Source organism: Engraulis encrasicolus, chromosome 11, assembly GCF_034702125.1.
Source record: "Engraulis encrasicolus isolate BLACKSEA-1 chromosome 11, IST_EnEncr_1.0, whole genome shotgun sequence".
Lineage (NCBI taxonomy): Eukaryota > Metazoa > Chordata > Actinopteri > Clupeiformes > Engraulidae > Engraulis > Engraulis encrasicolus.
This window is the reverse complement of record NC_085867.1, coordinates 56,790,298-56,815,579: the sequence shown is the minus strand read 5'-3', so window position 1 is coordinate 56,815,579 and position 25,282 is coordinate 56,790,298. Positions and strand designations below refer to the sequence as shown.

At 43.4% G+C, this 25,282-nt stretch overlaps 1 protein-coding gene across 2 annotated transcripts in view; it reads right to left on the bottom strand.

Annotated features, from left to right (window-relative positions):
* Positions 1-25,282, bottom strand: part of cacna1bb (calcium channel, voltage-dependent, N type, alpha 1B subunit, b) — a 400,044-nt gene that overhangs the window by 56,917 nt on the left and 317,845 nt on the right. For both annotated transcript variants that reach the window (XM_063211051.1, XM_063211050.1), the window contains exons 43-46: positions 24,631-24,738; positions 22,027-22,148; positions 21,304-21,464; positions 20,833-20,950 (exon numbers count right to left, since the gene is read on the bottom strand). In XM_063211051.1, the coding sequence (XP_063067121.1) occupies positions 20,833-20,950; positions 21,304-21,464; positions 22,027-22,148; positions 24,631-24,738 (509 nt within the window). The remainder of the gene's footprint in view (positions 1-20,832; positions 20,951-21,303; positions 21,465-22,026; positions 22,149-24,630; positions 24,739-25,282) is intronic.

Here is a 25,282-nt window from a genome sequence, read left to right as displayed (position 1 = left end):
AATGTCAACCCGACCCTACCCAGCCCGTGGCTTTTAAAGCCCGAGCCCGATATTACCCGACACATCACTTGGAATTATCTAACCGAACCCGGCCAGAGGCCCAAGTCGGGGGTCGAGTTTCCCCACGTTATCCTATGGAGAATGACGGGTTGTGGTGGGTGATTAAGGGCACGTATGTGCAGTAAATGGCATAACCCACTTAAAAACCTAGTGAAAGATATTTTCCACAATAGAAACATAATATGAAATGGGGAAACTTACGTTCTTGCTATTTAAGCAGAATCATCCACAGCGCGATTTCAATAACCGCCTCATGCTTCACCGCAACAACAATCTATCCACCTTTTGTTTTGACTTCTAAATGTAGGCTTACTACATTTCCATCCCGAGTATCTGATTAAATGTAGGCTACGTGAAGTTGCCCCTCCCTCCTTGTTTGTTCATATGTGCGGATGAGATGGAAAGCCTGGCTGTGCCAAACATTGTTTAAAAGTTTCATCAAATTTTGGTCGGCACACAAGGTTTTGCACATACTAATTTCTAGTGGCACCTGGGCTACGGTTGGTGCATTGATCAGCCATGTAGCAAAAAAGACATAGCCTAGGTGAGAGGATGAGATCTTCCTCGGCTGGCGAGCGCTCCGCATGTGTGTGCGCGCGTTTCCTTCCCTCCCAAGACCCGACAGTTGCTTTCAAGTCAATTTGAGCACGAAAACAGCAAAGACAATGTGATATTTCATTCAAACAGGGCCTACACGCTCCAAATAAAACATTGGCTGGGGGGATTTTCAACCAGACTGCAGCGCGAGCAGACAGTCAGTGTGAAAAGCCAAGTCTACCGGGGAAATCGCCGTCTTCGCTGCCGCTCGCTTACCATCAGTGCACAAGCCATTGAAATAGTGAAGTGGCATATCGCAACAGCACATGCGGATTAGCCCAATTATATGCAACAAAGTCGTCAACAAAGCGTGGATTTAACGTTTAATACGCTATGCCAACGTTGTGTGAATACGGGGAAAGGATAGCCTAATTGGAAAGCCACTGTCCTTTCCATAGTAGAAGACCGTTTCGGTTTCGTTTCACCTCATGGGGAAAGCATAATTTGAATGCACTGCATTTGCTGAGACTACTAAGCATAAAGTTAGCGATCAAACTAAAAATATTGGTTGTTGTCATTACAGCATTTAATAGGCTACTATGGCTGTTGTTTAAAATAGCCATTGGATTGCCAACCATCCCTTGTATTAAGAAACAAACGTATGGTTCCATGAGCTGACATGGGACTCAATGTCGTTAAAATTGCATCTAAGACATTTTTTCCAGTTTTTATTCGTTTGCGTAATTGTAGCCAATGTAGTTTTTCTGTGCGTTCCGGGCCCTCTGTCCAACTCATCATCGCTGTGATGTCATGTACAGTCGGTCCCCCTACAATGCACACCCTTTACCGAGGTAATGCCACGTCATCCACCTCGGTACGTACCGGGCCTAGCTGCAGTGTACCCAAACAACCGCCGGGTGGCACTTGGGAGCGCTCGCTCAATACCCATTCACTCACACGCACACACGGGCGCGCACACATACACATACACATACACATACACACACACACTCTCTCTCTTTCTCTCTCTCACTCTCTCTTTCTTGTTCATATCAGATAACCATAGCACAGAGTGGTGAAGATTACCAAGAATTACCATATGGAATATTTTAGACGATGTTGACGGCATATTAATATGCTCATATTCACCAGCACGCACCGATTCAGCGGATAACGACATGCCTAATTAAATTGTGTGAGAACACCTCCAGGAAGTAAGAAGAGTCATAAAAAGAATAAATAGCCTAATGAATTTTCTTTTCTTTTTTTTTATGATGATCGGATGAATTGCCATTAATGTGCAAGCTCTAGGCTATGTGTAGACCTAAATTGAAGCCACAAGCCCCTATACCGATTCTCGCATCGCAAGATTTGAAACGTCTAATATTGCAACTTCAAACTTGTTATCTGGATTTGAATACTTTTTTCGTTTGGTAAAAATTATGGAGAGTGCAATAGGGGGCCTAAACCTCACTGCAGTAACCTACAGCGCCGCGTTTGAGTGTTTAAGCGTTGGCTATTTATCTTACATCGCCAACAGCTGGGGCGATAACCTAACCTACACTTCCGTAATCAATGCTTAATTTGTAAATCACAAGGTACCGGAACGCAAAAAACATATGACATCACAGCGACGGTGAGTTGGACAGAGGTCCCGGAACGCACAGAAAAACTATAATTACGCAAACGAATAGGCCTACAAAAGGGAAAAAAAACATATGCAATTCCCTGCATTTGAACGACATTGAGTCCCATGTCAGCTCATATCCACGTTTGTTTCTTAATACAGGGACGGTTGGCAATCCAATGGCTCTTTTAAACAACAGCCATAACATAAGCTATTAAATGCTGTAATGACAACAACCAATATTTTTTGTTTGATCGCTAACTTTATGCTTAGTAGTTTCGTGCAGTGCATGGAAGTTATGCTTTCCCCATGAGGTGAAAAGAAACCGAAGCGGTCTTATACCTATTATTCTACTATACCTATTGAAAGGACAGTGCATGGCTGTCCAATTCCCGTATTCACACAACGTTGGCATAGGCCTATTAAACGTTAAATCCTCGCTTTGTTGGCGACTTTGTTGCATATGATTTGGCTGATCCGCATGTGCTGTTGCGATATGCCACTTCACTGTTTCGAGAGCTCGCGCACTGATGGTAAGCGAGCTGCAATTTTCAGGGCTCGCGCACTGATGGTAAGCGAGCGGCGATTTTCCCGGTAGAGTTGGCTTTTCACACTGACTGTCTGCTCGCGCTGCGGTCCGGTTGAAAATCCCTCCGACCAATGTTTTATTTGGAGTGTGTAGGCCCTATTTGAATGAAATATCACATTGTCTTTGCTGTTTTCGTGCTCAAATTGACTTGTAAGCAACTTTCGGGTCTTGGGAGAGAAGATAACGCGCGGGCACACATGCTGAGCGCTCGCCAGCCGAGGAAGATCTCATCCTCTCACCCAGGCTGTCTTTTTCGCTAGGCAACATGACTGATCAATGCACCAAACGCAGCCCAGGTGCCACTAGAAATTAGTATGTCCAAAACCTTGTGTGCCGACCAAAATTTGATAAAAACTTTTAAACAATGTTTGGCACAGCCAGTGTCGTGCCGAAAAGCGAGTCCCTGCCAGAACAAGAGTGCCCTCATTGAAACCAATGTCATTTTTTGAGAGAAAAATATACTCATTTTTGCAGAATGAATTACATAATATATGAACTAAAATATGCTTATGAAATATTACTCGTCCTCCACTTAATATGAGCTATTTGACTGAAACTGCAACTTTTGTTATGACAATTAGGCTATTCGATTCCTTTATGGAAATAATAGCCTACTGAAATTGTAACCAGCTCTTTGTAGCCTAATTCTTCCAGAAGGAATGCAGATGCTTTATGGATATGCTTTCCATCCATGCACTCTCCGTGCAGGGGTGGTGGAAAGACACCAAACGTGCCATCACCATCCCCCCGGACCCACGAAACCCACTGCGCTCCGAAGTTGAATTCCTTTTACTACTTTATTGCTATGTGTGCATAAAGCACATGTTCGATTTGCTGTAATAGGCTACGACCAGTAGCCTCGACGTGTCTGTCTTTTCTTTTCCTTCTTTCAATATTTAGTAGGCTAAAATATAATAAATAAATAGAAATAATTTGGTATCCATGTCTGGTTAGCGTCTGGGCATTTGTGGTCTTTACCTGGTTCTCCGCACCATCTTATGACAATGTTGAACAATGTTGAACAAAAAAACGGATGCACACACGTCATACTCTTTTATTACCTCATATTGTTTTTATGTTTTATTTTTGAACGCCTTTTTATTGATCTATGTTTTTATTGCTATTTGTATCATCACAACAAATAAACATTCAAACTTTTGAAACAATATCCATACTCTGCCTTGCATCTCTTGTGTGTGTGTGTGTGTGTGTGTGTGTGTGTGTGTGTGTGTGTGTGTGTGTGTGTGTGTGTGTGTGTGTGTGTGTGTGTGTGTGTGTGTGCGTGCGCGCGCTCGTGAAAAAAAAACTCTTGGCCGCAAACTGTTAAACTCACACGGCTTGGAGGGGCGCTTACATAAATTTCAACTGACTACAGTCTTCAACTGTGTGACGCTATGAATGTTTGTCTGTGGGGGAGGGGGTGATTAAACCCCTACACGCACACAAAAGAGCTCGTGGTGTGACAGGTTATCCAGCCTCCGAAGAAGGAGTCATAGTTCACAAGTGTCCACAAGCACTAATAATAATAATAATAATAATAATAAAAAAACGTCTTTTTTATTTTATTTAATTGTAGGTAGGCCTATGCAAACTGGATTGGGAGATGGTGAATGAAAGACAGAAAAAAGTCGAGTTTAAATTCACATGGTGGTCTTGTTTAGGGCTCACACTTGTTATGTTGTTGTGTTATTATCAAATGCCCTATCAAATGCCCAATGCTAAATAAAACATGCAATTTGCTGACTGTATTTCTACTACTACTAAAACTGGGGGATGGACAAGCACGGAAGCACAAACACAGGCAGACGCTTGGAGGGGCGCTTACATAGATGTCAACTAACTACAGTCTTCAACTGTGTGACGGAGTGAATGTTTGTCTGTGGGGGAGGGGGTGATTAAACCCCCACACGCACACAAAAGAGCTCTCTCTCTCTCCAACAACACAAGAGGGAGTATTCGCATTGGACGCACTTGTTTAGTCCCTCACAATGTGTAGGGCCTATGCTTGGTTGCCATATTAAAATCAGGTTTTAAGAAGAGCACACACAATCGAATCGAAAGTAGCCTATAGCCAAATATTTTAATTAAATTCGGGCGGTTGGTTGAATCATTCAAATAGCCTAATTAAAAATAGCCTATATAGTAGCCTATATAGGCTTACCACCAACAAAAATTATGAAATAATGAAAACAAATTATACTCTGTAGCCGCCTTAACAATAGAAGTAATTAGGCCTATTAATGAATTCGTTTGCCAAAAAAAATAGGCCTAAGCAAAAAAAAAAATAATAATAATAATTTCACACTTATCATACTGTCACAGGTGGGGGGTGCGCGTTTGACAGCGGCACCCCCACTTAATACCAACTACCCCGAGGAGCATTGTACACATCAGGAAACACCAAGACAACAAAGTCATTTAAATCAAGTATTTATTTTCTATTTGGAGACATAGTTCTGTATGCATGCATGTGTGTGTGTGTGCGCGCGCGTGTGTGGATGTGTAACCAGTTCTCTGTCCGCGGGGTCCTTAATGGTCCAATGTCTCTGATCAGCACCTCAAACCTCTCACTCGGTCCGTGCGCATCGTAGCCTCCGACAGGTTGGGCGGGGCCACCTGGCTCGTCTGGGCACGCGGAGGCGGATCAGCTGGTGGAGATAGGAGAAGGGTAAACAGGCTTCCAGTCTCTGAATTCGTATGAATAACGCACAGGGGGATGCTAACTCCCATCACCAATTGTGAATAAAATAGGCCTACACAGCACGAGTAACTAAGCTACTTATTTAAAGGAGCACACGTGAGCAGCACAGCAACCAACACAGCACACATAAAACGATGGTGTAGGGGTGGCCATCCTCGCTGCGCAAAAAGTATTTTCCGATCGTGCATTCGCTGGGTCCGGGCGTGAGAGTGAGTGAGTGACAGACAGAGCGGGCCAGGGGCAGCGCACACAGCGGGGAGGAGGCTTCAAGGTGAAGGCTATGGTGACCAGGCGTGGCACTTAACTTCGGTGGTGAGCGTCCTCCACCACCAGCTTTCCAACGCAACCTCTTCGTGACTCTGGCCGCAAACCTCGTTCAGGCAATATGCCGTCCGCGCCATTCATAGTCGTCTGTTGCTTGTGTCGTCCAAAGGACCGAACGCGTGCCCCATCTTCTCCTGGCCCCATCCGGATACCGGCGTGCAGCTCACCCCCCTCCCAAGGCTGCCCCCCGGCCGCGGTAGTCTCTCCGACCCTTCTCTCGTGCGGTAGCTGTGCGTCTCGTCCTCCTCCGGATCCTCCTCGCCATCTTGCCACCTGCATTCAAAAAGCCCACACCCACCCCGTACACCCAATCACCTTTCTCCCTCTTCCCATTGGCACCTGCAAACATTTGCAATCAGTGAGAATAACAGTTAGTCCAAGTTTGTCACCCCCGTGACAATACGACTGCTGTGTTTTTTTGTTTTTTGTTTTTTTTTTTAAAGGCAGTGCACAGCCTTTTGTGACACGTCGTGGTGTGACAGGTTATCCAGCCTCCAAAGAAGCAGTCATAAGTGTTCACAATCCGTTCCTGGCATGAATGCAGAATAATAAAAACAAAACACCGTCGACTGGCGGTCTTGTTTAGGGCTCACGCGTGTGTTATTATCAAATGCCCAATGTTACGTGCAACACAATGTCGTCGCCAAATTTAAAATTCGATCTCTCTCATGCTGGCGTTACGGGACACACTTAATTACAATGGTGTTCCTGTCTGATTGAGTCGGTTTCAATTGTCTTTACCGGTTCAAATTGTAGGTATGCAAACTCCTGAGGATAGCCTACCCGTTCCTGACTTGAATAATGCCGAAATAAGTTAGGGACGGATTGGGAGAATGAAAGACAGAAAAAAGTCGAGTTTAAATTCACATGGTGGTCTTGTTTAGGGCGCACACTTCTGTTATTATCAAATGCCCAATGTTACGTGCAACACAATGTCCTCGCCTAATTTAAAATTCGATCTCTCTCATGCTGGCGTTACGGGACACACTTAATTACAATTGTGTTCCTGTCTGATTGACTCGGTTTTAATTGTCTTTACCGGTTCAAATTGTAGTAGGTATGCAAACTCTGTATCCTGAGGATACCCGTTCCTGGCTTGAATAGTGCTGAAATAAGTTAGAGACGGATTGGGAGACGGTGAATGCAAGACAGAAAAAAAGTCGAGTTTAAATTCACATTGTGGTCTTGTTTAGGGCTCACACTTGTGTTATTATCAAATGCCCTATCAAATGCCCAATGCTAAATAAAACATGCAATTTGCTGACTGTATTTCTACTACTACTAAAACTAGGGAACGGGCAAGGACGGAAGCACAAACAGACCACAGACACAGGCAGACGCTGCTCTGCAAAAGCGGTGCTATACTGCCCCCCGCATTCCGAATGGCCACAGGGTGTAATGATCACGGTACGCTGCCGCGGCCCGGCACGGTAATGAGCAGATTGAAGTTACACCATCTGTATGTTTTGCGTTCCGCTACCTTGTGATTTACAAATTAAGCACTGCGCAACGTTGCATGCAGCAGCCTGCCAGACCTTCGTTACGCAGGCCTACATATATTTAGATAGATAGGCCTAGCTTCACTGACCCATCAAGGGGAAATTCGCCATGATTCACGGTAAACAGCAGAACTGACTTTTTTTTTTCACTGGGCGGAAAAGATTGAGCCCGCGGACCGAACTGACCAGAGCCATATGCTTATATTTTCGACCCGAACCCACGGGTCCTGTCGGGTTTGTCGGGCTGACCCGACCCGTTGAGAACTCTTGGCCTTCCCCAGATTTCACTGAGGTAATGTAGATGCAGCAACAGTAATCCAAAATGCTCCTGCTAGAATAGCAACTAAGAGATCATATCATTCCGGTACTAAGGTCTTTGCACTGACTCCCAGTGAGGTTAAGAATTGAATTGAGAGCTTTTCTGTTTAAGTAGTAGTCACTCAATGGCCTAGGCCCTAAATATATTGCAGTTATGCTAGAGCAGTGATTCTCAAACTATGGGCCGCGGCGGTACTGCAGGTGGGTCGCGACTCGAAAGGTCCTAGAAAAAATAATATTTACTCTCATGCTATTTAGTTATCATATGTCTTGTGTGCGTCCAGAAACGTGAGTACACTTTCTTTTTTGGTGTTCTTATGTGTTATGGTGTACTATTATATTGTATATATTAGACAGGATTGGTCAATGATGTCATTCAATCGTGGAAGTAATTTTCTACCGCAAAATATTTAGCGCGAGTTACCCGCGAGGTACAGTGTTACATTTTCTATCTGCCGTCGTGATAGTGCATTTTCATGCTTAGGCCTATGGTGTTGATGTATGTGTAACGTGTATTTGAAATAATTTTTGAGTTGAATGCGAGGGGAAACATTGCAGTTTTTACTTGCTACAATAGGCTATTTCCTCCTATATAATAATGGAGCATTTAGCTAAAGCAATACCATCCTAGGATATGTCGTAGGTCTTCAGAGTATCCTCTACTGGTTGTGTCTTGGGTAAAATCTAGACAGGGTGAAATGGCATTTAGCCATTAAGCTGGCAAATGCTGGAAAAAAAACTGTCACAACAGTGTTCGTTGTTATTGCAAACAGGATGCTTAACACTTCAGCCTGGGGTGCGTGTGCTCCCTCCGTATTAGAGGCTTCACGCACCCGGCAGGACCTTCTTGCGCGAGTAGGTTAGGGTTTGGGCAATGCGCCCGCTCTTCCACTGCACCGTCGCGCCTGCCTTCTCTCAGATCTGGAACTCTCCTGGACTTGCCCCTTGGTTGGTGACTTGTCTGCAGTGAGTCAGAGGTCTTCTCCTCTGTTCTTTCAGGCACACCTATCGGGTGCAGGCCTCACGTTCAGGCCCCTTGGTGGTGGACTTGTTCTTGCCTCCGCTTGGACTCGCCTAACCGCCTTCGAGCACACGGCTCTAGGCTTCAGCAGGCAGGGCCTGCACCTTGCCCAGGGTTTGCTTGCACATTCCAGGTAACTGGCAAGGCAGTCAGGGAGTTTTTGAATGCCCATAGTGAGATTGGACCGAAAGGGAACTATAGGTTACCGAGGGTAACCCGGGTTCTCTGAGGGAGATGAATGAGACATCACACCTCAGGAGCACAAATGTTAGTTGCCTCAGACTGAAGCTCAGAGCCCTGCACATCTGGATTTGCCCCAAGGGGACGGTAAATCCACCTGTGCCGCTCACTGGCCTGACGGCATGATTGAAAGCAAGTTTCTTCTTCTACGCGACAGTAGAGTCAGTGAATGCTGGACCCTTAAAGGTCGACTCTAATAGAAAACTAAACATTTACATGGTTTCAAACGTGTGTTATTGTGTCCAGAAACAGAACTCTAATGTACATAAGTTGTTTTGTTCAGTAGTAAGGACAGCTTGTAAACGTTGTTTTAACCGTTTTTCAAAACTCTTAGTCCCGCCCCCCAAAAACAAACACGAGCCGGAATTGGTGTCAGACGATGAAAAATCACCAGTACCCTACGTCTCAATCCACACACTTGTGTCAGTCAAAATATGTGTGGGGAATGGAACGCACACCGGGTCATTAGCAGCGCCTTGGCTAACTGGATCTGTGCACACTGTGGGAGCGGTGAAATTTGAGTGCGGATACGATAGTGATGTTATAGTTCAAATATACGATCTCTTTGTTTTATATAGGGCATGGTGTTCATTGTCTAAGACGGCGAACAGTTTGCAAAGAACTGTTTTCAATTTCAATGAAATAGAAAGTCTAACAGCACGAGTTCTGCAACTACAGGGCTAGCTTAGTAGCTTTCCTCACGCCTCCACTACGAAGCAAACTTCCAAGCACACCACCACTGTATAAAATATAGGACACCGTCCACAGACATGGATTGAAACAAATGGCTCTAATACCAAATCTGCCCCCCAACATTTTCGCTGTTGGGGTGAATATCTAACACAGTTACATTGTAATTACGCCCGACCTCAAAAGACACGTAGCAATATGGGGTTTCTAAACAGTCTGAACGATCAATGAAGGGAGCCAAAGTTACGGAAAGAGTTTCATCTGTTACTTACTGTATCATATTTACCGCTATTCCACCCAACCCTTAAAGCACAGTAGGTCGACGAAGCTAGCAGGCTACAGCTAGTCCTAGGTCTACTCACCAATTCATGTTGACTGACACCCAGGCGAGCATCATAGCAGTCTCACGATCCATTTCCAAACACAGTATCTGTCAGGGATCCTATAAATTATAATTTCAACGATCCAACACCCCATTCTTGCCTACCATCAATCCCATGTCGAATGCTGCTATCATTTCACATTGTTAGCCTTGTCATTTCTCCAGCTGCTACCGAATGTTTTTGTAATGGCCAGGACAACAACCGCAGTGTTTACAAATTACCTCAACATAGGCCTACTGTGTTTGAAAAGTAATGAAATCTTTAAGAACTAAGTTGTAATGTAGAAACAATGCGGACTCAGAAGTAAATTTTCAAACTTTATAGTCAGTCAGGGGTGGGTTTCTCGAATCCGACCAAAATTAGCATTCGGTCCAAGTAAGTACGAACAAAGTCCGACACAACAACTATGATTTCTTGAAACCCTCAGACCAACGTGGTCCGATGTAGGTACGAAGTAAGTCCGATGAAATTCCAATCAAGTACGTTCAGACGCACGATGAAGTTTTCGGAAATGCTCGGAATGTCTCGCCTCAGCACATTCGTCTATTCGTCTTTAAAGGGACACTGTGTGAGATCTTTAGTTGTTTATTTCCAGAATTCATGCTGCCCATTCACGAATGTTACCTTTTTCATGAATACTTACCACCACCATCAAATTCTAAGTATTCATTATGACTGGAAAAATTGCACTTTTCATACATGAAAAGGGGGATCTTCTCCATGGTCCGCCATTTTGAATTTTCAAAAATAGCCATTTTTAGCTGCAAATTGACTCTACTTGGACCATACTAGAAAATATTTGTTTATTACTTAGTAAACTTTCATGTAAAGTTCAAATTTGGCAATAGGCAGCCCAGTTTCAATGAGCAGCATAGTTGCAGTACCTTTTTTGACCATTTCCTGCACAGTGTCCCTTTAAGCTGTGACGCCACCACACAGTGCCTGTTAAATTCAGAAATAACATCTCTATCAAAGTCCACAATTCTTTGTCAACACAATCATGTCCCCGAATTCACCCCTCTTCAACTGCAGTTACCAAATGCGACATTACGATTCACCATAGGCCTAATGTTTGGATTAATAGGCTACTGTATAGCCTACCACTAATTTGGAAGTATGGTTGGTGGGTGAGTGGTTAAAATGTCGGAATATCATATACATTTGGCGTTTCCTTATCGATGGCGAGAGTTCAATCCCTGATGAATAAATAGCCTATAATAACCACCCATCACATCTTTTTTCCAGAACGGCAAGCGAAGTCATCCTCACGCTCATAGGCAACGCAACACTTTCAACAGGTCATGGTCACACAGAGTGGAGAGTTAAATGCTTGAAATGATAACTGAAATTACGTAGGATGTTTATGTCATTTTCCAGTCTGCACGTCTTTACGTGCAACGTAAGCTGGTGGAACTACCATTATTGCCGTTGTACATCAAGACGCGCAGGAAGGGATGAAAGGATGGATGTAGTCCTATGGAAGGGCCGTTAATGTCTGTAAACATGGCACATTCAAAGTTCTTCAACGTCGGAAAAGACCTGTCAACACAACCATATCCCCAAAATCCACCCCATTAAATACAGTAAACAAAAGTCGGCCTAAACATCACTATCGCCATCAATGACTGAAGAGCAATGGGCGGTGAATGAGCTCGAAGGCATGTAATCGCGGCTTCGTTTTCAGTGTCTGTGACAAGATTTCGATTCCCTCAGTAAAATACATTAAGCGCAGGTGCCTATTCATCTGCGCAACTGTTTATCCACCCTCTCTTTGTGTGCATAAAGTGGCCGATCCACGCGTGCGTGCGTGTGGAGCTGTGCCATCCGAGAGTCTTTGCCTCGCAGCCACGCACGCAGTCACATTAAGGCCAAGTAACTAACTGCTTTTCACCTGCATTTCACAAAGACACAAAACAATGGCCCAATTTACATAGAGAGAGAAAGAAGGACACGATGCGCTGTGTTGTTTTCTGATCCCCCTGACTGCACTACTGACGGACACTTCGTGAGCCATGGGCCATGGCGCTATGGGGCACCTAAGTCACGCCCTTCTACTTCCGATCCATGGGGCTGGAGCTCTCAAAATTTTGAATGTGAGTTAATGGAGCGAGTCAAGCTAAATCCTCATCCCGTTTGGCATGTGCTCCGGATTTCACATATGATGACAGTGAATTTGAAAGGTTTGGATTTGTGTCGTAAGACCACTCATTTTCGGCACACAAGAAACGTTATTTTAGCTTTTGTGCAAAACTGTGTTGGAGACTACACGTGCGCCTCGCATATCTGACGTGAACCGAGGCACAGCCAACCCTACCGCTGCACCGTGGCTTAAGTGGCTGCACATCGGACATGCGACGTCTGTTGTGTAGTCCAAATAATTACATATTTTTGCACACACACAACTCAAAAATCGCTTGCCAAGTGAAGTCAACAAGCACACCATTGGTTGTTATTAATTCTGAGGCACAGCATATGTGTGATCGACGGGGAAATGCGAGGTGGGTCGGAAAATAGCTTTGATCAGTCCATTACAGCCCAGTCAAAAGTTTTTGCGTTGCCAGCCCCACAAGCCGCCCGGAAGGGGTGGAGACTTAGGTGCCCCATTTGGAGTGGGCTCACTGCTGAAACAACATTTGTTTTAACAGTAGCCTATTGGCCGGGTGCTTGTGACAGACTTGTATTACAATAGTAGAGTTGAAATGAAAAGAAGAATATGAATACTATGAAATAAGAACTAATGCGAAGAAGTGTCCAGTTCTTGCCATCACGCTTGCCTTTCCGAGTGCCTATCCATTACGCAATATTCCAACAGGCTAGGGCAGTTGCATAATGTCAGTTTTTGAGCTTGGTGTAGCCTACAATTTAGTTTGGAATTCTTGTAGACTAAGGCTACACTGCAAGGAAAACAAGAAGGACCACCGCACACCAGTGTTAATTTCGTCAGCTTTTTTAAATTTAGTCTTAGTCTTAGTCACAATGACGAAAATCAATTTTAGTCTTAGTCAAATTTAGTCATTGCCTTCACAATTTAGTCTTAGTCTTCGTCTAAATGACGAAAATTAATTTTAGTCATAGTCAAATTTTAGTCATTTTAGTCAACATTTCACATTTTCGTCATTTTAGTCAAATTATTACACAAATTATTACTTGATAGCCTATTGCAGCAAATATTCACATTGTTACTATCTTATTTTCCACCAAAACCCAAATCAGTCCTGTAAAAGTAATTTCAGCAGCATAGAGCAAAGGAGCATTAGACACACACACTTCCAGGTGCGGGATAGGGCATTCATGGGTGAGCGGTTAGGGCATCAGACTTGCATCCCAGAGGTTGCCGGTTCGACTCCCGACCCGCCAGGTTGGTGGGGGAAGTAATCAACCAGTGCTCTCCCCCATCCTCCTCCATGACTGAGGTACCCTGAGCATGGTACCGTCCCACCGCACTGCTCCCCATGGGGCGCCACTGAGGGCTGCCCCCTTGCACGGGTGAGGCATAAATGCAATTTAGTTGTGTGCAGTGTGCAGTGTTCACTTGTGTGCTGTGGAGTGCTGTGTCACAATGACAATGGGAGTTGGAGTTTCCCAATGGGCTTTCGCTTTCAGGTTGCGCTCTCTCTCTCTGTCTCTCTCTCTCTCGTGCATTAGAAGCTGCTACGTATTATTTGCTTTTGAATTTGATCACGTAGGCTACGAGCTCTTCTTCACCTGACCGCGTGACTCATAGCCTGCAGATTGCAGGCAGTGGGAAGACCAGACATCCCAATGAAGTCCAAGAAGTTTCCCTGATATTTGATAGTGGCTCCCCGATGGCCGCGAGTCAGATAAAATATTCCTGATTTTAGACTTTGCAAGTTCGCGTTATTTCGATTGGCAATGCGGGACAGAGAAAGATAATGCCTCGTGCGTCATTCCTGGAATATACTTCAAATAGATTACGCGCACTTCGTAGGAAGCCCTGTAAAAGTCCTGGGGGAAAAGTAGGCAGTTGTTCTATGCAGACTGGACGACAAAAAGGACATTGAAAAACAATGGTTGAACACTAATGCTGTTTTGTTTGTCGGGATGTCGAGGGTCGATAAGCATCTCCAAGTTTAAGCAATGAGTTTTTAGAACTTGGGATGTCTGGGAGACGCTATTGTAATACGCATCGCATGGAAGTGATGTCGACTGCCTTGGGTCTTTTAGTGTTGCCCTCGACGGGAACAAGTTTCAATTCTCCGCACTTTAAACCCTGATCGCCCACACATTGATTCTTATCAAAACTACAGTAGCCGTGCCTCTGTTTAGACTACTTAAACAACGTATCCCTGTAGCGCGCGCATCCCTTAAACGTCTCCCGGTGTGTCTGATCTAAATAAATGCATGAATCCGATCTTCATGATTTGCTTGCAAACTGCCTATTCATACGGTTAAATAGCCAATATAGCAAACATTACAAAAGAACAGACAACGGACGTCGGCGTATGCGTTAGTGGAAAGGAGAAGAGGGGAAGCTCGAGGAGGTTTAAAATGACAGCATCAGAGGAAGATTGGTGAGAGTGACGGTAGCACTATTATCATGACTGCACAAACACACACGTCTTCGTTATGGACAAAAGGGTTGTTGAACATGTTTCAAAATTAACACTTGCCTCGCCGTCGGCTCTTTCTTTTTCTCTTTCTGGGAAACATTTTAGGGCCTATAACTCAACTGAACAGGACTCACTGAACTAGGCTACTTCTGATTGAGCCGCACCAGCGCCAGACACTGCCTGCAGAGACAAGCAGGGCAACAGCGTGAAATCTTCTATGAAGTTCAAGAAACAATTAACAATTACAAATTAATTTTAAACAATTACATATTTAATGTCCATTCGTCCATGGCTTGTAAATTTCGTCTCGTGTTAGTCTCCTTAACGAAAATCATTTTTTATTTTCGTCATATTTTTATGTTCTGGAAGCAATTTTTGTGCGTCATCGTCTCGTCATCGTCACGGGAAAAAGGGGCGTTGACGAAATATTTTCGGCATCGTCCTGGTTGACGAAATTAACACTGCCGCACACTCGTGCCTATTTTTTTTTTAAATAGTGAACAACGCATTTCGCAACGACAACGTACACACATCTATTTCCATGTAGCCTATGCTTGTTGGAGTTTAATCAACATATGCTATCGGTTTCGTTATGTGTGAGGGTAGGTGAGTGATTAATTACTCTGCATTCATGAGAGATGCTGCTTTTAGTGTGGGTTCAAATCCCGATGGTAATCAAACAGGGATCTTTTTATTGGCCCAGCTTTGATTGACCGGAGATCGTGAAGCACGATTGTGGAACATAGAATGTCCTACTATATTTGGACAATATTTTCTCCATACTTGAACACTGTGTTGGTGGGGTTTTTTTTCCAGCTCTGTAACATGACTGGACATTTGGTGTAGTGGGGGTCAGGGGGTTGTGCACTTGGTAATCAATCAATGTTGCTTGAACTCTGCCTGAACCCACCCCAAAACCACGAGCAAGAGTGACATGCTTCCCAAAACAAAGGTGAACTAGCTACCCATGCTATTCGTTCCAAAATCTGACAGTAGTACTGACGAACAGCCCCCACTTCATTTTCCAGGAACACCTGAGTCGTTCGCTTCAGCACCGGACGAACGACTAACTACATTAATTGTAAACATTGGGATTTTGTAAGTCCGAACGTAGTGTTCCAGAAACAGTTTCGTCGCACCTGGGTCATTAGTTGCTAAGTAGGTTAGCAACTAAGCTTTCAAGAAACCTAGCCCAGGACAGCGTCATGTCTGCAACTCATCTCGCTCTTTGAATGTAGCTCTACCTGCATCATCTCATTGGAGTAAGTAAACAACACTCCCCCACGGCTCTGAAATCTATGAGGTAACGGTGCCACCTAGTGGTTTGCCAACATGCAGGCACAACAACTACCCTCACCATTAATACAATGGCATATAAAACAGCGTTGAAGCATTAAAAAAATTACTTAATTCTTGTAAAAATCGATTTCCGTAGTCATGAAATCGATTTCTGTAGTCATGAAATTCATAGTGTGAAATCACATCCAATCAGAAACGTGTATTTTATAAATTAAGAAAAACTATAAAATTATGAACCCAAATGATTTTTTACTTAATTAATGAATCAGGTTTATGTGTTTTGAATAATGGTGCACATAATATGTAAGAACGTTTGGTAACACTTTATTTTAGGGACACATCTATTAGCACTAATACATAAAATATTAATGCATGTGTAAGTAACTTGTAAGGCATGTACTAAGCAAAATAAGACAGTTGTTAAGCATGTATTCACAAATGTCTTGTTCATGCACAATAAGGGATTTATTACCAATATAACCTTAGTAAGGACCTAGTAGACCTAGATTTCTATTTATGTGTAAGCAGTAAGGGCCAGAATACAATGTGTATAAGCTCCTGGTACACTGTGTGAACAAACCCTGAACAGTGTGAAAACAGATGTGGAATAAGGGTCCCTATTCTAAAGTGATGCATTGCTCAGCCCAGATGGCTTAGGGCCCCCGTACTACCTAGGGCCCCCACTCTACGTCCCCCCCCCCAGGGAAGCAAAGTGTAAGAACATTTCAGATTTTACATTAGTCTCAGTAGGTATGAAGATCTCGCTTATTCTACTCATCATGGCAATGAGTAATTGGAAGCAATAAATAGCAAGGATTGGACGTAAAGTTATCAATGACGGTGGGTGGTGAGATTTTTTCATACACCAATTAGTTTTAATTGTAAAAACCCTACAATAAATGCAGAATATAACGATGAGTAATAGTTTGGAAGCGAAACTAAGCTATTCCTTTTTGATAAGTACGTTAATGTTTGAGAAAACTTAGCTACAAGAAGTGCAGTGCAGGATGGGTAGGCTACGCCCTTAGTCAGAAATGCAATGCATGGCCAATGCAGCAATGATAATATTTCTGTTGTTACGTACATGGCAAATTGTTTGGATAGCAACTAAATTTCACAAGTGAGGGGAGGAGCTAAGGACGTAGGCTCAGAGCTGGGTAGGTTGTCTGTTGGCCTAGATTGCGTACCCATCATGCACTGCACTTCTTGAAGCTAATGTTCTCAAACATTCACTTAATTATCACAAAAAATAGTTTATTTTCGCTTCAAAACAAATATTCTAATATTCTGCATTTATTTTGGGTTTTTTTACAATTAAAACTCAGTGGTACATGAAAAAAAAATACATCTCGCCCACCCACCGCCATTGACAAGTGTACGTTCAATCCTTGCCAGATATAGGCTCTAGTTACCTCCCTCTCATTGATATGAACAAGAGAAAACTAGATGACTCAGCTGTGTAAATTTTAATTATTTGATATACCCTTACACTTTGTAGATTGGGGGGCTAGGTAGTGCAGGCCTGGGTGGTGTGGGGGCCCTAGGACTTTGGTAGTGCAGAGGCCCTGAGCCATCTGGGCTGACCAATGCATCACTTTAGAATAGGGACCCTTATTCTGCATCTGTTTTCACACTGTTCAGGGTTTGTTCACACAGTGTGTCGGGAGCTTATACACATTGTATTTTGCCACTTACTACTTACTAATAAATAGAAATATAGGCTTACTGGTCCTTACTAAGGTTATATTAGTAATAAATCCCTAATTGGGCATGAACAAGACATTTGTGAATACATGCTTAACAACTGTCTTATTTTGCTTAGTACATGCCTTACAAGTTACTTACACAGGCATTGATATTGTATGTATTAGTGCTAATAGATGTGTCCCTAAAATAAAGTGTTACCGAACGTTTTTCTATTAGAGTCGACCTATAAAGGGGAATTCATCTCTGCATTGTGTGCTGTTATCACAGATAATTTATGCTCATTTTGTATTTTACGGGAAAAAAAGCAATTTGCATTATTTGGTGTAACTAAATACAATTATGTGCTGAACCGCGATTGTCAAGGCTATTTTAACGTACTCAGTTAACCAGAATGCACTGCGGGTAACTAAGCCGTTGTCGTCAGGTTAACACGTCACCGAATTCGAAGGAATCTTGCGTTCTGGCTGCTCAGTGCTCACTGACAGCAGTCGTGGCTGGTTTTAGGACAATGCTAATATCTGAGACAGATTGATGTTGAAAATACAGACTTTTGAAAAACAAAAACATAAACACCATGCATTTTCCTCTTTGGGTCTCATTGTGCTTACTGGCTACTAACAGCGAATAAAAAGCGAGCTGTTGAGAAGTGCAGCTCGTGTCGCAACTGTCGCTGTCCTCAGGTTGGTGCTGAAACGGAAAATGAGAAGGTAGCCTAGCCTTAAATTAAGCCTATTAAAAATATTATGCTCATTAAAGAAGTAAGTAGCCGAGCCTATCCATCTCTGCTCATGTTTTAGGCCTAGGCCTATCTATTTAATCCCCTCAAACCCAAAGGCGAGGCGGACATGCTGTCTCCGTTCAACCACCTTTATCAAAGAGCGCTCGCTTTCTTCCCCCTCCCCCCCTCTCCCACCCTCTCTCTCTCTTGTTTGACCAAAATCCGTTTCATCCGAATTCCATCCAAATGCAAGTTCAACATGAAGGAAAATCGCCACTTGGTTGCACCGTGCGCACGCATTTCTGGGCATTCAGCTCTTCACAGGTTATGCTTTCTGTTTTTAGAAGTTACTTGCGCGAAACTGTGGCTTACAAACTCGCATAAATAGCGCATCGGGAAGGACACCCCACCATCTCCTCTCCATCTTACCAGTTTGAGGGAGGTGTTTGGTACCGCATTTTGAAGATGTAGTATATTGTCGCTTACTTTGCTCAAGTGTTAAATTTGTTTTGTCCGTTCGCGTCTCCCCTGTCCCTCAAGAGGAAGTGTGTTTATCATTGATGAAAAATATGCTGCCCTGACTGTCTGGAGTGCGCTGGACAATGACTTGACAGCACATTTCAGTAGCCTGCCTTGGTGTGCCACTGTGCCGTGTTCTTGCTCGTGCTTTTTAAATGCAACCAAGTCAAAATATAATAGCCTAATGATAGCCGGCGCACGCTATTTTATTTTACACGTTTGCAGAGGAGCACAGCAGCGCCAGCAGCGCAAGGAGGATGACGCATGGGTCACGCCTCGTTTGAGGATAGAAATGGTCGCAGCCTCCTTCAGCAATCCATCAAATGACTTTGAATAATTTTAAAATAAACCCTGAATCAATTAAAGACAACTTCACTGGGGTGCGTTATTTTTTAGCCTATGTGTCATTACAACTTGCATGTAGGCCTAATAGGCTACACCTACATCGTGGACTGGTGCGCTCCGATATCCCAGATGATTTGTAATAACAATGACCGCTATTAACAATGCGGACAAAACTTTTTTTAAGCCGTTGGATTGAATGCACCAAGGCTTTTAGTACTGTGCAGTAACCTATACTTAATATTCTCTCAACAACGTAAATATCTCCATCCTCGAAATGTTTAAAGGTGCCGGTATACTTGCTGCGAGCTGTAAATTACGCGCGTCACCGCGAGCAACCGACAGCACATGCTTGCTTCAAAAGCAGTTGACCAAGACGCAAAATACTGGCGGTATCATCCAGAGGGCCGAGAGCACTCAGCATTGGGATGCGGAAATTGGGAACACAGATGGGAAGGAAAACAGCAAAACAAAAAGAGGGGCTCCCTGGGCAAGGAAAGAATACCGCTACTACTCCTGTATGTGCATGCTCCTTTTTCAAAGTGCAAGAAGGAAGTATGATCACAAATGTTTGAAATTTCGGACAAACTCTTAAATCTTAAAACTCTTAAGACGCTCTTAAAAGTTGCTGCCATTGTCGTTTTCATATCAAGCACACGCGTGGAACTGCGCAGTCCATATTAAGATCGCCCCCAGCGAGTTTGAAGATATTGCACCTGACGCACGGATTTGGCTGCCGTGTCCAACGCGCGCGAAATTGACATTAAATACGCACGTTAACGCGTTCATGAACGAATCGTGCACGCGCTCGCGTATCTTGCAGCAAGCATACCGGCACCTTTAGCCTATCTGCCTGGCTGCTGTTCTCTTCCATGCCGCCTGTCATACCGAGGTGATTTGATGACGCGTGAAATCAAATCACCCTTCAACGTTCTACTGGAATTTGTAGTCGTTATTTTTTATTTGGTGATGCTTCAAATCACCATTTCTAAAAAATAAATAACTTTTATATTTAATATAAAGGTATAATATCCAGTGGCAGCATAATCCCCTGTTATAATGTGGTCAAATACAGAGATAGGGCGCAATATTGTTTGAAAGGTGAATTCCGCTTTAACCCTAACCCTAGAGAAGACCCTTGATGGGTGCTACACCAGGATGCTTCGTGCAGAGCTTAACATCAGCAATAGTGCACATGTAACCAACGAAACCCTGTATGAGGGAATACCAAGGGTCAGCGAGAAGATTGCTGTAAGGAGAATGAGACTTGCAGGACATTGCCAAAGGCACCAAGAACTGCCAACCAGCAAACTGGTGCTGTGGGAACCATCACGAGGGTGCCGGTTAAGAGGACGTCCCACACTAACATATGTGGACATACTCAAGAAAGACGCGGGAGCCCAGAGTACCAGTGAACTGAAAAGATGTATGGAGAATCGGGATGACTGGAAGCAACGATGGAAGGCTCGTCTGAGGACGACCTAGCGAGAATCATTGTGCATTTTTTTTTAATGTTGTCCTATGAAAAGATAAACTTACAAATCTGCACAAATGTGAGGGGTGTACTCACTTATGAGACATGCTGTATTTTTTATCATTTGAATGACCTTCACAACTCATCAAGTTACTGAGATTTACTTGAGTTTTCATTGGGTACCTGAGGTTTACTTGAGTGTTCATTGGGTACCTGCAGTTTGCTTGAGTCGTCTGATTGGCCCCTCTGTACCGACGTCCTGCTTCTCTGCAGCTGTTCCTGAGTCTTCTCCCCTGAGGGAGACTGCACAACATGGGTCTGCCTTTGGCTACTAATACAAACACATGAAGAAACACACACACGTACATGTACGTATACAAACACACGCACAGACATGCCCACACACGCACACGCACACGCACACGCACACGCGCATACACACACACACACACACACACACACACACACACACACACACACACACACACACACACACACACACACACACACACACAGAGACACACACACACACACAGACACGTAGCTCCATTTACTTGCATTACATTGCATTTAAAAAAAACGCAAAAAAAGACAAGTAATGCTGGGGGCTGTGATTCAAGACCGTAATACAATAAAGAACGAGAAGGATTCGTGTAGAGTACGTCAGAAGTATTTGCCACTCACACTGCATCTCCATTGGCCAAGCAGGTAGTGGGAGGAGACTTTGGCTTCAACAGAGAATCAGGCCGCACGACAAGAGGGGCATTGGCACTGGTAGCCTGTGGCTCCTTCTCTTCAGTGGAGGTTAAGGGCAACATGGGGCGGAACAGGGCACAAGTCTTTCCCTGTCAAGAACACACCGCCGTGGCAGGATTAATGCACAGGCTAGACATGGCTGCATCATTCAATAAGTCTTAGGATAGTTTAAGCAGACATAGTTGGATTCTAGAGAGATAGTAATATCTATCAATAGTCCGCAACACTGGTAGTGCAGAGCAGTTGCTGTAATGCAGTTAATGTAATCTGGGTCGGATTACCGCACAGGCTTGGTATAGCTGTAGCATAGGGCCCCCCACCTGCCAGGGAGCCCCTGATAGGCCAAAAGTGAAAAATTGCAGAATTGTGACTAGATGCAATATTGAGAGATTGATCTGTTGTGTTCAGTACAGTTGGTACACATGTCCTTAATTTCTACCTTGTAATTATGACACTATGTAAAGTTGTCGTAAAATTTGCCCTCTGGTGTTGGGACATAGCAACCTGTAGCCTAGCATATAGACCGCTAGCGTTGCATAGCAGCATAGCAGAAAAAAACATGTTAGGTTTAATATAGACCTACAGTTAAAAAAAATATTTTCTTTTCTTTCATTAAATCTTTTTCCTATGGGAGGGTTGGTTGTTGCCTACCGGTACTCCAACACCAGGCATCTGTTGCTGTTGCAGCTGCTGGAGTTTCTTAGCTCTGTTCTGCTTGTAGTAGTCAAAGATCATCAGAGCAGCATAGACCTTTCCCACCGTTAACTCGTTAGCTAGAGAGAGAGAGAGAGAGAGTTGAATGGAATAGAGGAAATAGGACTATCCGAATAACTTACTACATAGGCTACAAGGGCCACAAGTTTGCATCCACACAGCTAATTCTAAAACCTGGGTCATACAGAGTTTAAGTCCAGCTGAGAACTGCGCTCGTGGCCGTTTCAGCAAATGGTCACGCAAATTACATTACATAGTGAGTTGTCCTCTTTCGAGGACAAACTGCCAGGACTGCTGCGGCTGTCTGCCATGTTAACACAGTATTTCTTACTTATTTACAGACATTTGTAAATGTTTTGTTGATAGATTGATTAGTTTAGTATTTACAGCGTTTTTTTAAGACTCATTCTTAAGTTTTACCAACAATCTTTTTTTTCATTCTTCAGATATAATATCCATATACGTAAGATGGCTCAAAATAACGTCCTTGCCCATCTTTATTATGCAGGAAGACAAACAGTACTACCACTTGATGGCAGTCCACCATTTGCAATGCACGCTCCAGCGAGAGACATGAACTCTGGAGACGGGTTTAATTTATTTTGTGTGTGTGTGTGTGTGTGTGTGTGTGTGTGTGTGTGTGTGTGTGTGTGTGTGTGTGTGTGTGTGTGTGTGTGTGTGTGTGTGTGTGTGTGTGTGTGTGTGTGTACGGACCACAGTGTTTAGTCATCATCCATAATGCTGATGTTTCTTGGCAGCTCATTCATGCTGCACAATACTGCCACTAAAGCATCAAGCATCTTTCTTAGCTTCTCCAAGAGGTTCCCAAACTTTGTGTACTTTGAACACTATGGACACTACATTATTCATATACAGTATTTACAGTGGTGGTGGGTCCATAGAAGGCGCTCGGGCACCGCCCCACTGCCATGGACAGAAAGAGGGGAGGGAAACTGTAAAATGCATAAATATACAAAGCTGCGGCAAAAAAATTGAGAGACCAGCTCAAAATTATTCTGGTCTTACTACTTATTGGCATGTTTGTCAGTAAAATGAACATGGTTGTTTCATTCTATAATGTACTGACAACATTTTCTCCGAATATCGAATGAAAATATTGTCATTTAGAGCATTTATTTGCAGAAAGTTACAAATGGTCAAAATAACACAAAAGATGCTATGTTTTCGGACCTCAAAAAATCCAAAGAAAACAAGATGATATTCACTTCAAAACAACATAATAGTAATGTGTTCAGAAATCAATATTTGGTGGAATAACTATGGATTTTAATCACAGCTGCATCTTGGCATGCGCTCCACCAGTCTTTCAGATCGTTCTTGGATGACTTAATTCCACTACCGGTGTAAAGATTCAAGTTGCTGAACTTTGTTTGATGGCTTATGATCACTTCTCTTCCTTTTGATCACATTTCAGGGATTTTCCATGGCACTCAGGCCAGGAGATTGGGCTGGCCATGACAGGGTCTTGATCTGGTGGTCCTCCATCCAGACACTAATTGGCCAAGCTGCGTGGCGTGGAGCATTGTCTTGCTGAAACAGACAGTCCTACGAGTTGGGGGACACTGTCAGAGAAGAGGGAAGCTTCCAACCTTGCTGAAGCATCCTCAGATAATTTCGAGGTGGTCTCAATTTTTGCTGCGGCTGTATATACTTCTTCAATGTCAGTTTCAGTTATTTGTGTACCTCTGTGTGTAGTCTGAATAATTAAAACACAATTTCCACCAACTGGCTCTCATTTAGTAGCGAATTTTCACCGACAGATTGGCAGATCATCTCTTTTTGGGAGAACATAACAGCACCCTCAAACTGTAGCCAAACAGCCAATCATGGCATGGTTGCTAAGAGGAAATAAGAAAAATAAGAAAAGCTCGATTCCTGTCGACCAATCAGCATCACCAAATAAATGGCGCCGGCCAAGTGTGAACCTCTGCAAAATTTGTCCTTTCGAGGGGGCCTACATCAACCTGTAGCCTAGGGGTGCCCCAGCCACCCTAATCCGGCCCTGTCTACACAGCCCACAGGAGAAGCCAAGTGTTGTGTCCGGCTCTGCTGGTGGGTTGCTGTTCTCTCCTTCAGTCCATAGATGGAGCTCCAACATAAGTGATTGGAACATCTGCAGGTCCTTTCTCTCTCTCCTCACTGACGCAAGGGCTCACTTGTCTGGCGGGTACCCCCACGCCTCACATACTGATACACTATTTGGTTCATTCACATTACTGATATACATTTAGTGAAAAGTCTTTAGTCTCTCCTTAGTCTCTCTCTCCCTCAAAGTCACTGTCACTTGGGAGCCAGTGGTTGTGACACTACAGTAGTATACTGGCTGGTGGAGTAAATACTTGGTGCCAATTAACTTCCAGTGTGCCACGCATGTCAAGCTCAAGACTGAAACATTCCTTCATACATCAATCAATTTGCAATGTATATCTTGTCCTTCCTTCAACTAGTCTTGTTCAGGGATGTAAAAGAAATTTAAGTGAAACCGGACAACAAAGTGTTATCCTATCGTATCGTACGTACGTTTAGGCGGTGCCACCAGGAGGTCAACTGTCTTGGCGGGGAGACTGGGCCACACTCGGTTGATCTCTCTCATCAGGTCTGCGTCGCACAGCCGCTGTGCCAGAACTCCTAAAGGCACCCATGGAAAGGTCACAAAATGTGGAATTTTTCTAGTTAATTTCTTTTTTCTTTTTATTATTTATTTATGCTGCCTATTCACAAATGTTGCGTTTTTAAATGTATATTTACCATTACTATCTATTTCTAAATATCTGTTATGAATATAATATCTGGAAAATCAACACTTTTCACACATCTTCGATTTCCTCTACGTCCTCCATTCTGAATTACCAGTCATAGACATTTCTGGCTAAAAAACTCAATGTGCTTTGGTCAGACCCATACATATAACTTTATTACTTGGCAAATATTTCTGAAAAGATCAAATTTGTGAATTAGCAGCAAACAGCTTGAAAATAAAACACATTGTTTTGGAAAGGTCACAAACTGATAATAATTTAGTAGTAGTAATAAAAAATAACAACTTAGTTTTACATCCATGGAAAGGTCACAAAATGTTAAAACACTATTTTAATTTTAAGTTGGATGGACAAAGTCCGAGTTGAAAACAAGCAGTGCATGCTATCTTCAGAAACACTGTATTTTGATACCA